Here is a 12,410-nt window from a genome sequence, read left to right on the forward strand (position 1 = left end):
AGCTTGGGGTACTGACCCATGCCAAACTTCTCTAGGAATATGTTTGCTACCCCACACAAAAACTTAAATTCATAGTTGTTTCTCAAGTAACTATTAGTGATATTCTAACTACAAGCAGTAGCAGAAATGGCTTTGACACCATCAGCATAAACACCTCTCTCAAAAGGCTGTTCACCACATTTGTATGAAGATTATGGCATCAAGGGATTCACTGCAGCATTGGTGACGTAAGGGAAAGTTTGCCATTTCAGACTATACATTTCGTGAGACCAAGCTGTAAAGCTACACTGTTCACAGGACAAGTTTGAAAAATGCTGGATGAAAAGAATCAAATTAACGTCCTGTGTATGTGACACTGTGAGAAGCCATAATTCCAGTCTTACAAGGCACAGATGTGTGATTTACTTACAGGGAAAGCTCAGTGGCATAGTGCAATACATCACTTTGTTGAAGTGGTGTGTTTCACAAGCATTTCTGAACTGACGAATGATGATTGCCACTATACAAAGTTTATTTTCATGGTGAATTACTGTAATCTACTGTTTGGATGTACATTTTGTTTATGTGCATGAATTATGGAATGGATGGATGCAGTATACCTGCAAGCCAGGATGATGACAGACATCACACCACTTTCATTGTATCTGCTGGTTGGGTGGTTTACTCTGTGTCATCAGGTCTGCCTTGGTGGCAGGGTGCAAACCAAGGAGGAAGAGCAACTGTGACAATGTCTATGACATCATGGGGATGTTACATAGTGACCCAACTGATCCTTATCAATGTATCTGTGATGTTCTGAATAAGAAGCAATTTAATAATCCCTGATCTTTGTAAACAAGAGTACAATATATCTTTATAACGTCTGGTCATTGTAAACATGAGTGCAATATACAATAAGTTGTTTTTGAGAGCATCTAATTTATTTTGAGAAGTCGATATTTAACTGTACTCTTAACTTCCAGCAGTAACTGCAGCACTTCGAGACAACATCCTATTAGAAGATATTAGCAAGTGTGCAGAAATAATAAGATGAGGAGGCCTGAATAACAGGAAGTCTAGCTCCAGATTAGATTTCACTTGCCGCACAGGGCTGCTGCTTCAGCACCACACGACATCATCGCCGAGCTGACTGTATGCCTCATGGAACACAAACGCTGCAACGCTGACCAGCAAGCACAACTCACTGTGATGTGACCTCTGTGCCCTAGCCCACAGAACCAGATTCCATGTTGATGCCCACAGCAGCCCCTGCTTCTGTCACTGTTGCTGTCGCTGTTACTCTCAGCCTTGATGCACTGACACACGATCCCTTCATCCGGCCTTGTCATGGCTCACCTGCTGCCCTCCAATGTGTGGGAGCCACTTCCGTGCCTTTCTCAGCTGCTGCCATCCTCAGTAGCTGCAGCATCACCCAGACGCCATCAAGTTTGCTATGGTGATCAGCCACCAAGAGGCAACATATGCAACTGAGGTTTGTGACATCATCTCATCGCCTCCAGCTGCCGACCACTATGAGACACTCTGATGCCACTTCATGATGCAACTTGTGTCATCAGAAATGCATCATGTCCTTGTCCTCTTTTCCCTCAAGCAGTTTGGGAACCAGTAATTCTCGCAATTCCTAAGCCACCTCTGAAGCCTGACAGACATACCTACAGTCTCCGACGGCTTCTATATAACATTTGGCTGGCTCATCTACCAGTTCCGATACAAACAGCTGTGGCGTCACATGCCAACCTTCCCCTCATCGATGCTGCCAGCCTCACTGACAAGGTCCATGAGACACTGGCCTCCCTGCCTGTGACTGCTGCATGCTAGTGTCACCCTCACTCAGTGCAGTCTGCTGGCTGTCACTCTCAAGCCACCCTGCCATAAGCTCTGATGGGCTGATAATAACATTACCACGTGCTTCCCTCACTGCCAGCAAGCAGCATAGCACAGTGCCACACAACAGGACTGCAGGCAACAATGGCCTGCCTTGATTTAGCTCGGTACTGTCTGCACAGCCCCTTCTATCAGCATGCCCTAGCTGCCCTGCCGATAACCTCACAACACAGCGGTCCTCTGTTGGTACCAATGGCATTTTGATTAGGATGCTGCAAACTGCAGGGAGCTCTGCTCTTGGCACCCAAAATGCCAATGGCCACCGGGGATAGAGGTACAAGGCTGTTTCTCGGCATCCCAGTACCAGTTCATCCTGATGCCAACTCCAACACACCATTCCTTACCGGCAATGGTGCCAAGTTGTTTATCTTACCGCACTGGCTTGTACAGGACCTTGCACCATCTCAGCCATCCTCCTGACAGCAGCGCAAAGCTCCACCATTGCCATCTATAGCGTACATTCCTGCGTCCTTGACCTCAGCCTGCAACAGGACCATCGCTGACATCACTGAGCCCACTACTACAAAGGGGTTTCATGATGTTGCCAGCCAGCACCTCATTGGAAGCAATGACAGGAAAGATGTAAAACAGGTGGTGTACTCTGGCCATACACTGGCACCTAGCGCGATTTCCTGCTCCCACATGCCTGTCCAGTGAGCCTTGTGAGGCAGGCCACTGAACTGTTCACTACACTGATATCACCCCCGACCACCATCTTCAGCTGGCCACAGTCCTTACTACTGCAGAAACACAAGATCGCGAAGGCAGTTTGTTGAACTGCTCGCCATCAGCATGCTACTTCGAGAACCCTGCTGGCGTCTGTCCTTCACCTTGCCAAGAAGGATAGCTCTTTGGGCCCATATGGCAATTAGCAAAAGCTAAATGCCTGTACCATCCCATCCTTCCCAGATACGAAGAACACACTGGTTGGGGGCTACAATTTTCAGCACAAATGATGGTACCAAGGCTTTCACCCACATATGGGCTGCACTCAAGGGCAGACTGCATATCATCAAGTCCTTTGGGCCCTATGAGAGCATCTTTATGACCTATGGCCTTGCATAATGCTGCCCAAACATGACAGCATTTCTAGGATAGTGTCTTGCTAGACTTGCCCTGCTGTTTCGCCTAATTGGACAACACTTTTGCTATGCCTGCGATGCCCAAGGAACACTGCGAGAACCTCTGCAGTATTTTTGAACACCTCCAGGATGCCAGGCACCATAATCAACCTCTGCAGTATTTTTGAACACCTACAGGATGCCAAGCACCATCAGCAACACAGCAAAGTCATTCTTGCTGCCAGTGAGACGGTATTCCTGGACCATGTCATCTCCACCAATGGCTAATATCCCCTGCTCGACAAATGAAATACGCATGCCCAGAGACATTCAAGGACCTGTGTCGCTTCCTCAGCATGTTAAACTTCTTCTGCTGCCATCTGAGAGGTGCTGTTGCTACACGGGAGCCACTCACCGCCACCCTTCATTTCACCGAAACAGAGGGCAATAGGGTGATGCCATTGACGACGTCCTAAATGGCATACAGTTTCTCTGTTGACAAGAATGACAGTATGGTGGTCTCTCACCGCACATCTGTCTCTGCAGTGCTGTAAATCCCTAGCTCGCTACAGCTGTCCACTAAGGCAATGAGATTCCTCCTTTGTGCATTTACTTCTGCTCCAAGTTGTCAATCCTGCCATCGGATCAGAAACTTGCCTCCTACAGTCACTGCCTGCCGGTACAGGACAATTGCTCAGTTCATAATGAGGCTTTTACTGACCTAGCCTCACTATGGAACAACGCCTTTTCCTTGCAGCGAGTGACTTTCTTCAGCATCTGTAAATTTTGAGACTATTTCATGACTTTTGCAGTAGTTTAGTCATTTAATAAATGTGTTGTTTCTTAACCATGGGTGGACATTATTATTTGTGCAGTGTCTACCACATCTTATTTTACAATTTCATAGTTAACTTTGTAGGTCAGGTAGGGACACATTCCTACTGTGTAGACGCTTCAAAAACTGTAATGTTTGCTGATGACACAAGTATATTGATAATAGGTCCAAACTTATACATAGCAGACACAACCAGGAGAACAATGGAACAGGCTTTCAATTGATTCACAGTGAACACCTTAGCCCTTAATATTGCAAAAACTCACATTATGCAATTCCAAACAAACAGTAACAGCATTCGTGTACCAGAAGTAGAGCTAAATGGGAACACACTGGACGAGACCCTATGTGTGAACTTCATGGGTATCCAGATGGTTAATAAACTGGATGATTAAATTCTGCCTGCTTTGCACTCAGATGTCTCTCTCACTGCAGTGACCTGCAAACAAGATTCCTGGCATACTTTATATACTTTCACTCACTCTGTTCTGTCATATGGCACAATCTTCTGCAGCATTTACAGGTATGATGAAAGAAGTGTTTATTCTATAGAAGCATGCAATAAGAACATTGCGTAAAAATGATAACCAAACATGGGATTAATAGTGTGCTTCCAGGTGTTCTGCCCAGTTGTTGTTTCCATTTTATGCACAATATTTCAACGATCAACCCAGCCATCTTCTACAGATGCTGTGAGTTCTGCTTTTATGTGTATTTGCAACTTGGGCTCCAACCAGTCTGGAGTATACATAACAGCAAAACTCACAGCACCATAAGATGATGGCTGGGTCAGTTCTCGAAATATTGTGCATAAAATGGAAAGAACAGCTTGTCAGAACACCCACAAGCACATAACTAATCCAATGCGCTTAGAAAATTTGAGAGATCAGACCTAGGGAGTCTTATACTTACATGTTAATATACATACTTCCTAATGCTATTAGTAACAAGAGAGAATTTTTGATGCACCCATAAACAGAATGAAGTAGGGAAATTCCACAATGTTGGGACGGTGGCACTGCCTTAACTCCCAACCCAAAAAGTTTGCTTGCCTTGGATGATCTGTTACTTCCAAAGCTAAGATCTTTTGTGCATAGGCTTCATTAAATTTCAGTTCTTCACTTCCTTTACCAGCCTTTTTGGTTGAAAACTTGCTCAATCCTCTCAGGTGATGATCCACAGTCCTTAAAAATATTCATTTCTGGTGGGGAAAAGTTCAGCAACCATCTTCTCGTACCCCAGCACTGCAGCCCACTGTTCTGCAACCACTGTGAATGTCAGCTAGGCTGCTGTTTCTATATCCATTCAGGTAGCTCTACCAGCCACCAGTCAATACCCATGCAAAGCTAGTTGCAAGAATTTTTGATGCCATGACAATCATTGGTAACATACCAGAAATTTTTGTGTGGGTGTGCCAATGACTTCTTACATGATGTCAACTTTGTAGTGATGCTTGAGTCAGGAATTATGAACATTTTCTGTACAAAAATTTGACTTGAAATAAAAGTGTGTCTAAAATTTGATTTCTGTTTGCTTTTTCATCGTATTAGTTCGTACTTACTGATTGTTGGAATAAAAATTCATATATGCTTCCTACAGATTAGCAGGAATTGAAACACATGGTCTAGAGGTTTCATTATTAACAACACTGCACCTTACTGCAGAGCTGTTTTTAGACTGCAGCTTATTTCCACAAATTAATGGCATTATGGTACTTTTGGCATAATTTATTTAATAGCCAAGCTTTACCCAGTAACCAATACAGAAAATTTGCAGTGAACATAGTCAGTAATGGACAGGAATTTAAAATTTGCCCACCTTTGACTATTTGGCTGGAGTGATTATTTTCAACTAACGTATTTAGTAATTGTACTTTTTAACATTACAAGTACAAGCTGGAGGAAATTAATTGAAATGCAGATGGTTCTGGGAACTTATTATTGACAGGCATTGTTTCATGGTTGTAGCTCCACAACAGTGCATTTCCAGCCACCACTTATCTGAAAATGATTTTTAGATTTGATGTTCCCTGGCCTGGACTGGCCTTATTGTTGTTGTCTTCAGTCCTGAGACTGGTTTGATGCAGCTCTCCATGCTACTCTATCCTGTGCAAGCTGCTTCATCTCCCAGTACCTACTGCAACCTACATCCTTTTGAATCTGCTTAGTGTACTCATCTCTCGGTCTCCCTCTACGATTTTTACCCTCCACGCTGCCCTCCAACGCTAAATTTGTGATCCTTTGATGCCTCAAAACATGTCCTACCAACCGATCCCTTCTTCTAGTCAAGTTGTGCCACAAACTTCTCTTCTCCCCAATCCTATTCAATACCTCCTCATTAGTTACGTGATCTATCCACCTTATCTTCAGTATTCTTCTGTAGCACCACATTTCGAAAGCTTCTATTCTCTTCTTGTCCAAACTAGTAATCGTCCATGTTTCACTTCCATACATGGCTACATTCCAAACAAATACTTTCAGAAACGACTTCCTGATACATAAATCTATATTCGATGTTAACAAATTTCTCATCTTCAGAAACGCTTTCCTTGCCATTGCCAGTCTACATTTTATATCCTCTCTACTTCGACCATCATCAGTTATTTTACTTCCTAAATAGCAAAACTCCTTTACTACTTTAAGTGTCTCATTTCCTAATCTAATTCCCTCAGCATCACCCGATTTAATTTGACTACATTCCATTATCCTCGTTTTGCTTTTGTTGATGTTCATCTTATATCCTCCTTTCAAGACATTGTCCATTCCGTTCAACTGCTCTTCCAAGTCCTTTGCCGTCTCTGACAGAATTACAATGTCATCGGCGAACCTCAAAGTTTTTACTTCGTCTCCATGAATTTTAATACCTACTCCAAATTTTTCTTTTGTTTCCTTTACTGCTTGCTCAATATACAGATTGAATAACATCGGGGAGAGGCTACAACCCTGTCTCACTCCTTTCCCAACCACTGCTTCCCTTTCATGCGCCTCGACTTTTATGACTGCCATCTGGTTTCTGTACAAATTGTAAATAGCCTTTCGCTCCCTGTATTTTACCCCTGCCACCTTTAGAATTTGAAAAAGAGTATTCCAGTCAACATTGTCAAAAGCTTTCTCTAAGTCTACAAATGCTAGAAACGTAGGTTTGCCTTTTCTTAATCTTTCTTCTAAGATAAGTCGTAAGGTCAGTATTGCCTCACGTGTTCCAACATTTCGACGGAATTCAAACTGATCCTCCCTGAGGTCCGCATCTACCAGTTTTTCCATTCGTCTGTAAAGAATTCGCGTTAGTATTTTGCAGCTGTGACTTATTAAACTGATAGTTCGGTAATTTTCACATCTGTCAACACCTGCTTTCTTTGGGATTGGAATTATTATATTCTTCTTGAAGTCTGAGGGTATTTCGCCTGTCTCATACATCTTGCTCACCAGCTGGTAGAGTTTTGTCATGACTGGCTCTCCCAAGGCCGTCAGTAGTTCTAATGGAATGTTGTCTACTCCGGGGGCCTTGTTTCGACTCAGGTCTTTCAGTGCTCTGTCAAACTCTTCACGCAGTATCGTATCTCCTATTTTGTCTTCATCTACATCCTCTTCCATTTCCATAATATTGTCCTCAAGTACATCACCCTTGTATAAACCTTCTATATACTCCTTCCACCTTTCTGCCTTCCCTTCTTTGCTTAGAACTGGGTTGCCATCTGAGCTCTTGATATTCATACACGTGGTTCTCTTCTCTCCAAAGGTCTCTTTAATTTTCCTGTAGGCAGTATCTATCTTACCCCTAGTGAGATAAGCTTCTACATCCTTACATTTGTCCTCTAGCCATCCCTGTTTAGCCATTTTGCACTTCCTGTCGATCTCATTTTTGAGACGTCTGTATTCCTTTTTGCCTGCTTCATTTACTGCATTTTTATATTTTCTCCTTTCATCAATTAAATTCAATATTTCTTCTGTTACCCAAGGATTTCTAGCAGCCCTCGTCTTTTTACCTACTTTATCCTCTGCTGCCTTCACTACTTCATCCCTCAGAGCTACCCATTCTTCTTCTACTGTATTTCTTTCCCCTATTCCTGTCAATTATCCCCTTATGCTCTCCCTGAAACTCTGTACAACCTCTGGTTCTTTCAGTTTATCCAGGTCCCATCTCCTTAATTTCCCACATTTTTGCAGTTTCTTCAGTTTTAATCTACAGGTCATAACCAATAGATTGTGGTCCGAGTCCACATCTGCCCCTGGAAATGTCTTACAACTTAAAACCTGGTTCCTAAATCTCTGTCTTACCATTATATAATTTATTTGATACCTTTTAGTATCTCCAGGGTTCTTCCACGTATACAATCTTCTTTCATGATTCTTAAACCAAGTGTTAGCTATGATTAAGTTGTGCTCTGTGCAAAATTCTACTAGGTGGCTTCCTCTTTCATTTCTTAGCCCCAATCCATATTCACCTACTATGTTTCCTTCTCTCCCTTTTCCTACACCCGAATTCCAGTCACCCATTACTATTAAATTTTCATCTCCCTTCACTATCTGAACAATTTCTTTTATTTCATCGTACTTTTCTTCAATTTCTTCATCATCTGCAGAGCTAGTTGGCATATAAACTTGTACTACTGTAGTAGGTGTGGGCTTCGTATCTATCTTGGCCACAATAATGCGTTCACTATGCTGTTTGTAGTAGCTTACCCGCATTCCTATTTTCCTATTCATTATTAAACCTACTCCTGCATTACCCCTATTTGATTTTGTGTTTATAACCCTGTAGTCACCTGACCAGAAGTCTTGTTCCTCCTGCCACCGGACTTCACTAATTCCCACTATATCTAACTTTAACCTATCCATTTCCCTTTTTAAATTTTCTAACCTACCTGCCAGATTAAGGGATCTGACATTCCACACTCCGATCCGTAGAACGCCAGTTTTCTTTCTCCTGATAACGACATCCTCCTGAGTAGTCCCCGCCCGGAGATCCGAATGGGGGACTATTTTACTTCCGGAATATTTTACCCAAGAGGATGCCATCATCATTTAATCATACAGTAAAGCTGCATGTCCTTGGGAAAAATTACGGCTGTAGTTTCCCCTTGCTTTCAGCCGTTCGCAGTACCAGCACAGCAAGGCCGTTTTGGTTAATGTTTCAAGGCCAGATCAGTCAATCATCCAGGCTGTTGCCCCTGCAACTACTGAAAAGGCTGCTGCCCCTCTTCAGGAACCACACGTTTGTCTGGCCTCTCAACAGATACCCCTCCGTTGTGGTTGCACCTACGGTACGGCCATCTCTATCGCTGATGCACGCAAGCCTCCCCACCAACGGCAAGGTCCATGGTTCATGGGGGGGGGGGGCTGGCCTTATTATTAGAATGGTTTTCTCCACTCTGTAGATAGCTGCAATTCTTTGCCTAGACCTGATACAATATGAACTGCACAAATTGAAGCCAAATTAATGTGTAAATAATGTACTTGAATTAATGTGACAAATGTTTTAATATGAGGAAAAGGAAATAGAAACTGAAAAATGTTTGTAATGGAACAAAGGCCATATGCCATAGACTGTAACTGTCTGGGACATTGTGCCATGAAGAATACAATAAACAAATAATTTTAGTTGCTATGAGTGAGAAAGTTTTCTATCATAAATGTAAAATTATATAAACTTTTCCACAGGCTGTTGCACCCCACAGATGTATTACAATTATTTAATTTTTCCAACTTGTAATAAATTTCAATTTTTAACTGAAAGTTGTGCATTTACTAATACTTTCTATTTTTATTTATTTCTTTAAAAAAACTGATTCTTACTCACAAGATAGTTAAATTTAAACTTCCCTCAAACTGCATAATAATGTACGTAGTATTTCCAACTTTCAAGGGTCAGTATAATCTACTAAAATGGAAAAAAAAGATCATACAGTGTGAATTTTCTACCATAGAGAGGCAATGTGTTTTAAATTACTTTGTGCTGAGTCAACTGTGGTAGATAATTTTCATAAATAGAAGTGAGAGAGCTTACTCTGTTTAAAAAACAACAAACCTTTAAATCAATTTTATTCCTAGTCCCAAAACAAACACCACTGACAATGCAAAACAATAATCTGGTAACAGAAAAGATTGTTTTTTCTGTTTTTTAAGTATGTGAAAGAAGCAGATGTGCTGCAAAATACAGATAATTAGTGACTATTTAGCTGTGAGTGATTTAATAATGCCATATTTTGATGAATATCACAGAATTAAAGCTCTTCAGTGAATAGCCATTAAAGAAGGTTATATTAAGTACAAAGTTTTTGAACCCTGTGCTGAAACAAATGTAGAAGATAATATTTTCAAAACAATGGTACAGAAAATTTAATGTAGTTCAATCTGGGGAAAAAAAGGATTATATTTTACATATATATGTTTTTGGATAGGGTCCGCCTTTAGCAAAACACAGTTTTGTTTTATAACCCAAACATGTTTCACTGCAGTTGCAGCATCCTCAGTGGGCTTTTATTTTCCATCTGTTAAAGATAAAGAACGTTCTTTGTTGTTTTGTATACATGTAGCTATTAGTTTTTAAAAAAATGTAATTATAGATATTTGAAAAAACACACAAATTATGAAAATCCATACCTTTTTACCACATGGTGTGGTTCAGAAAAACCACACCATGTGGTAAAAAGGTATGGATTTTCATAATTTGTGTGTTTTTTCAAATATCTATAATTACATTTTTTAAAAAACTAATAGCTACATGTATACAAAACAACAAAGAACGTTCTTTATCTTTAACAGATGGAAAATAAAAGCCCACTGAGGATGCTGCAACTGCAGTGAAACATGTTTGGGTTATAAAACAAAACTGTGTTTTGCTAAAGGCGGACCCTATCCAAAAACATATATATTGTTAAAGCAAACACGGAAAAAAAGAGCTTCAATACCAAGATGATTATATTTTACATCTTTATTCATTTTTGGATTCATATGATATCCGCTACGTAGATAAAATCATCTATCATAATCATTATTATTATTATTATTATTATTATGTATAACACCCTCCTTATGTTTGTGCTAATCTAGTGATGTGGTTGACTGAGAAAATCTACCAAACCAAGAATAATGCTTCAGTTCCCTCACTGTAGTGTTGAATGTGTATGTGTGTGAGAATGTGCATGCACGCATGAGAATGAGTGCAGAGCATGAACTAGCAGGTTACTACTGTTAATAGGGTGAGTCTGCCACCACAGCATTTTGGTACATCACAAGGTTATTGAGAATATTCAGCAAATGGTTCTGATGATGACAAAAGCTATACGGAGAAACAATAAGAAAAGTTTAATAGCAAATAACATTGTCAAAAAGGCTAAGGAAAACTGGACATAGCTAATAATGCATGAAATTTCTATAGCATACACATATGCAACTGCAACACACAATACTTTCACTTATAAACAGATATTTCCATACCTTTAACGCCGAGTTCAGCTGCATAACGTTTCATACTTGGGTGATCGTTCATAACAATTGACTTCCATAGTTTACATAATGACTGTCTTATAGTCGATGGTAAATATTCATATAAACCATGATCTAACAGCACAAGTTCAGCCTTCCCATTCTTTCCTTTACGAACAAGCACTAAAACATGAGAACATAATATACATTAATTTCTTAACTAAAACAGCATTAATCTTATTACAAATACAAAAGAATAAGAAAGGAGCACTGAGTCATCATATTAAAAACAAAAACATACAGTTATCTGCTAATAAATAGTTCTATACTCTGAGTGATTGTCTTTGATCATTGCAATGCTGATCTTCTATCCATGATTTTCCATTTCACTGTCATATTTTTCCAGTCACAACTGAGAAACGTGCCAATTTCAATTCTTCATTCATTGTTCTCTTTTTTCCTTCCAGTATTCTTTCATTGGTTTACTACGCTTTTGCCTCCTGATGATTTCTCTTCCTGTCGACTGACAACTCAGACCAGCTTTTTTCACTCCCATACCTTGAAATCTTTCCTTATTCAATAGTTTTACCCTGAACACTTCTCTGTCAGCTTTTTCTTCAGCTTTTATAATTTTTGTTCTAATTCCTTCTTTTAATTCACAGACATAGCTTATGTTGACTCCTTAATTTACAAATACACTCCTGGAAATGGAAAAAAGAACACATTGACACCGGTGTGTCAGACCGACCATACTTGCTCCGGACACTGCGAGAGGGCTGTACAGGCAATGATCACACGCACGACACAGCGGACACACCAGGAACCGCGGTGTTGGCGCTAGCTGCGCAGCATTTGTGCACCGCCACCGTCAGTGTGAGCCAGTTTGGCGTGGCATACGGAGCTCCATCGCAGTCTTTAACACTGGTAGCATGCCGCGACAGCGTGGACGTGAACCGTATGTGCAGTTGACGGACTTTGAGCGAGGGTGTATAGTGGGCTTGCGGGAGGCCGGGTGGACGTACCGCCGAATTGCTCAACACGTGGGGCGTGAGGTCTCCACAGTACATCGATGTTGTCGCCAGTGGTCGGCGGAAGGTGCACGTGCCTGTCGACCTGGGACCGGACCGCAGCGACGCACGGATGCACGCCAAGACCGTAGGATCCTACGCAGTGCCGTAGGGGACCGCACCGCCTCTTCCCAGC

At 41.2% G+C, this 12,410-nt stretch overlaps 1 protein-coding gene across 1 annotated transcript in view; it reads right to left on the minus strand.

The window, feature by feature from the left end:
- Positions 1-12,410, minus strand: part of LOC126267138 (uncharacterized aarF domain-containing protein kinase 5-like) — a 156,113-nt gene that overhangs the window by 36,927 nt on the left and 106,776 nt on the right. Inside the window, exon 8 of the mRNA XM_049972062.1 lies at positions 11,220-11,390. Coding sequence (XP_049828019.1) covers positions 11,220-11,390 — 171 coding nt within the window. The remainder of the gene's footprint in view (positions 1-11,219; positions 11,391-12,410) is intronic.

This window comes from Schistocerca gregaria, chromosome 4 (assembly GCF_023897955.1).
Source record: "Schistocerca gregaria isolate iqSchGreg1 chromosome 4, iqSchGreg1.2, whole genome shotgun sequence".
Taxonomy (NCBI): Eukaryota; Metazoa; Arthropoda; class Insecta; order Orthoptera; family Acrididae; genus Schistocerca; species Schistocerca gregaria.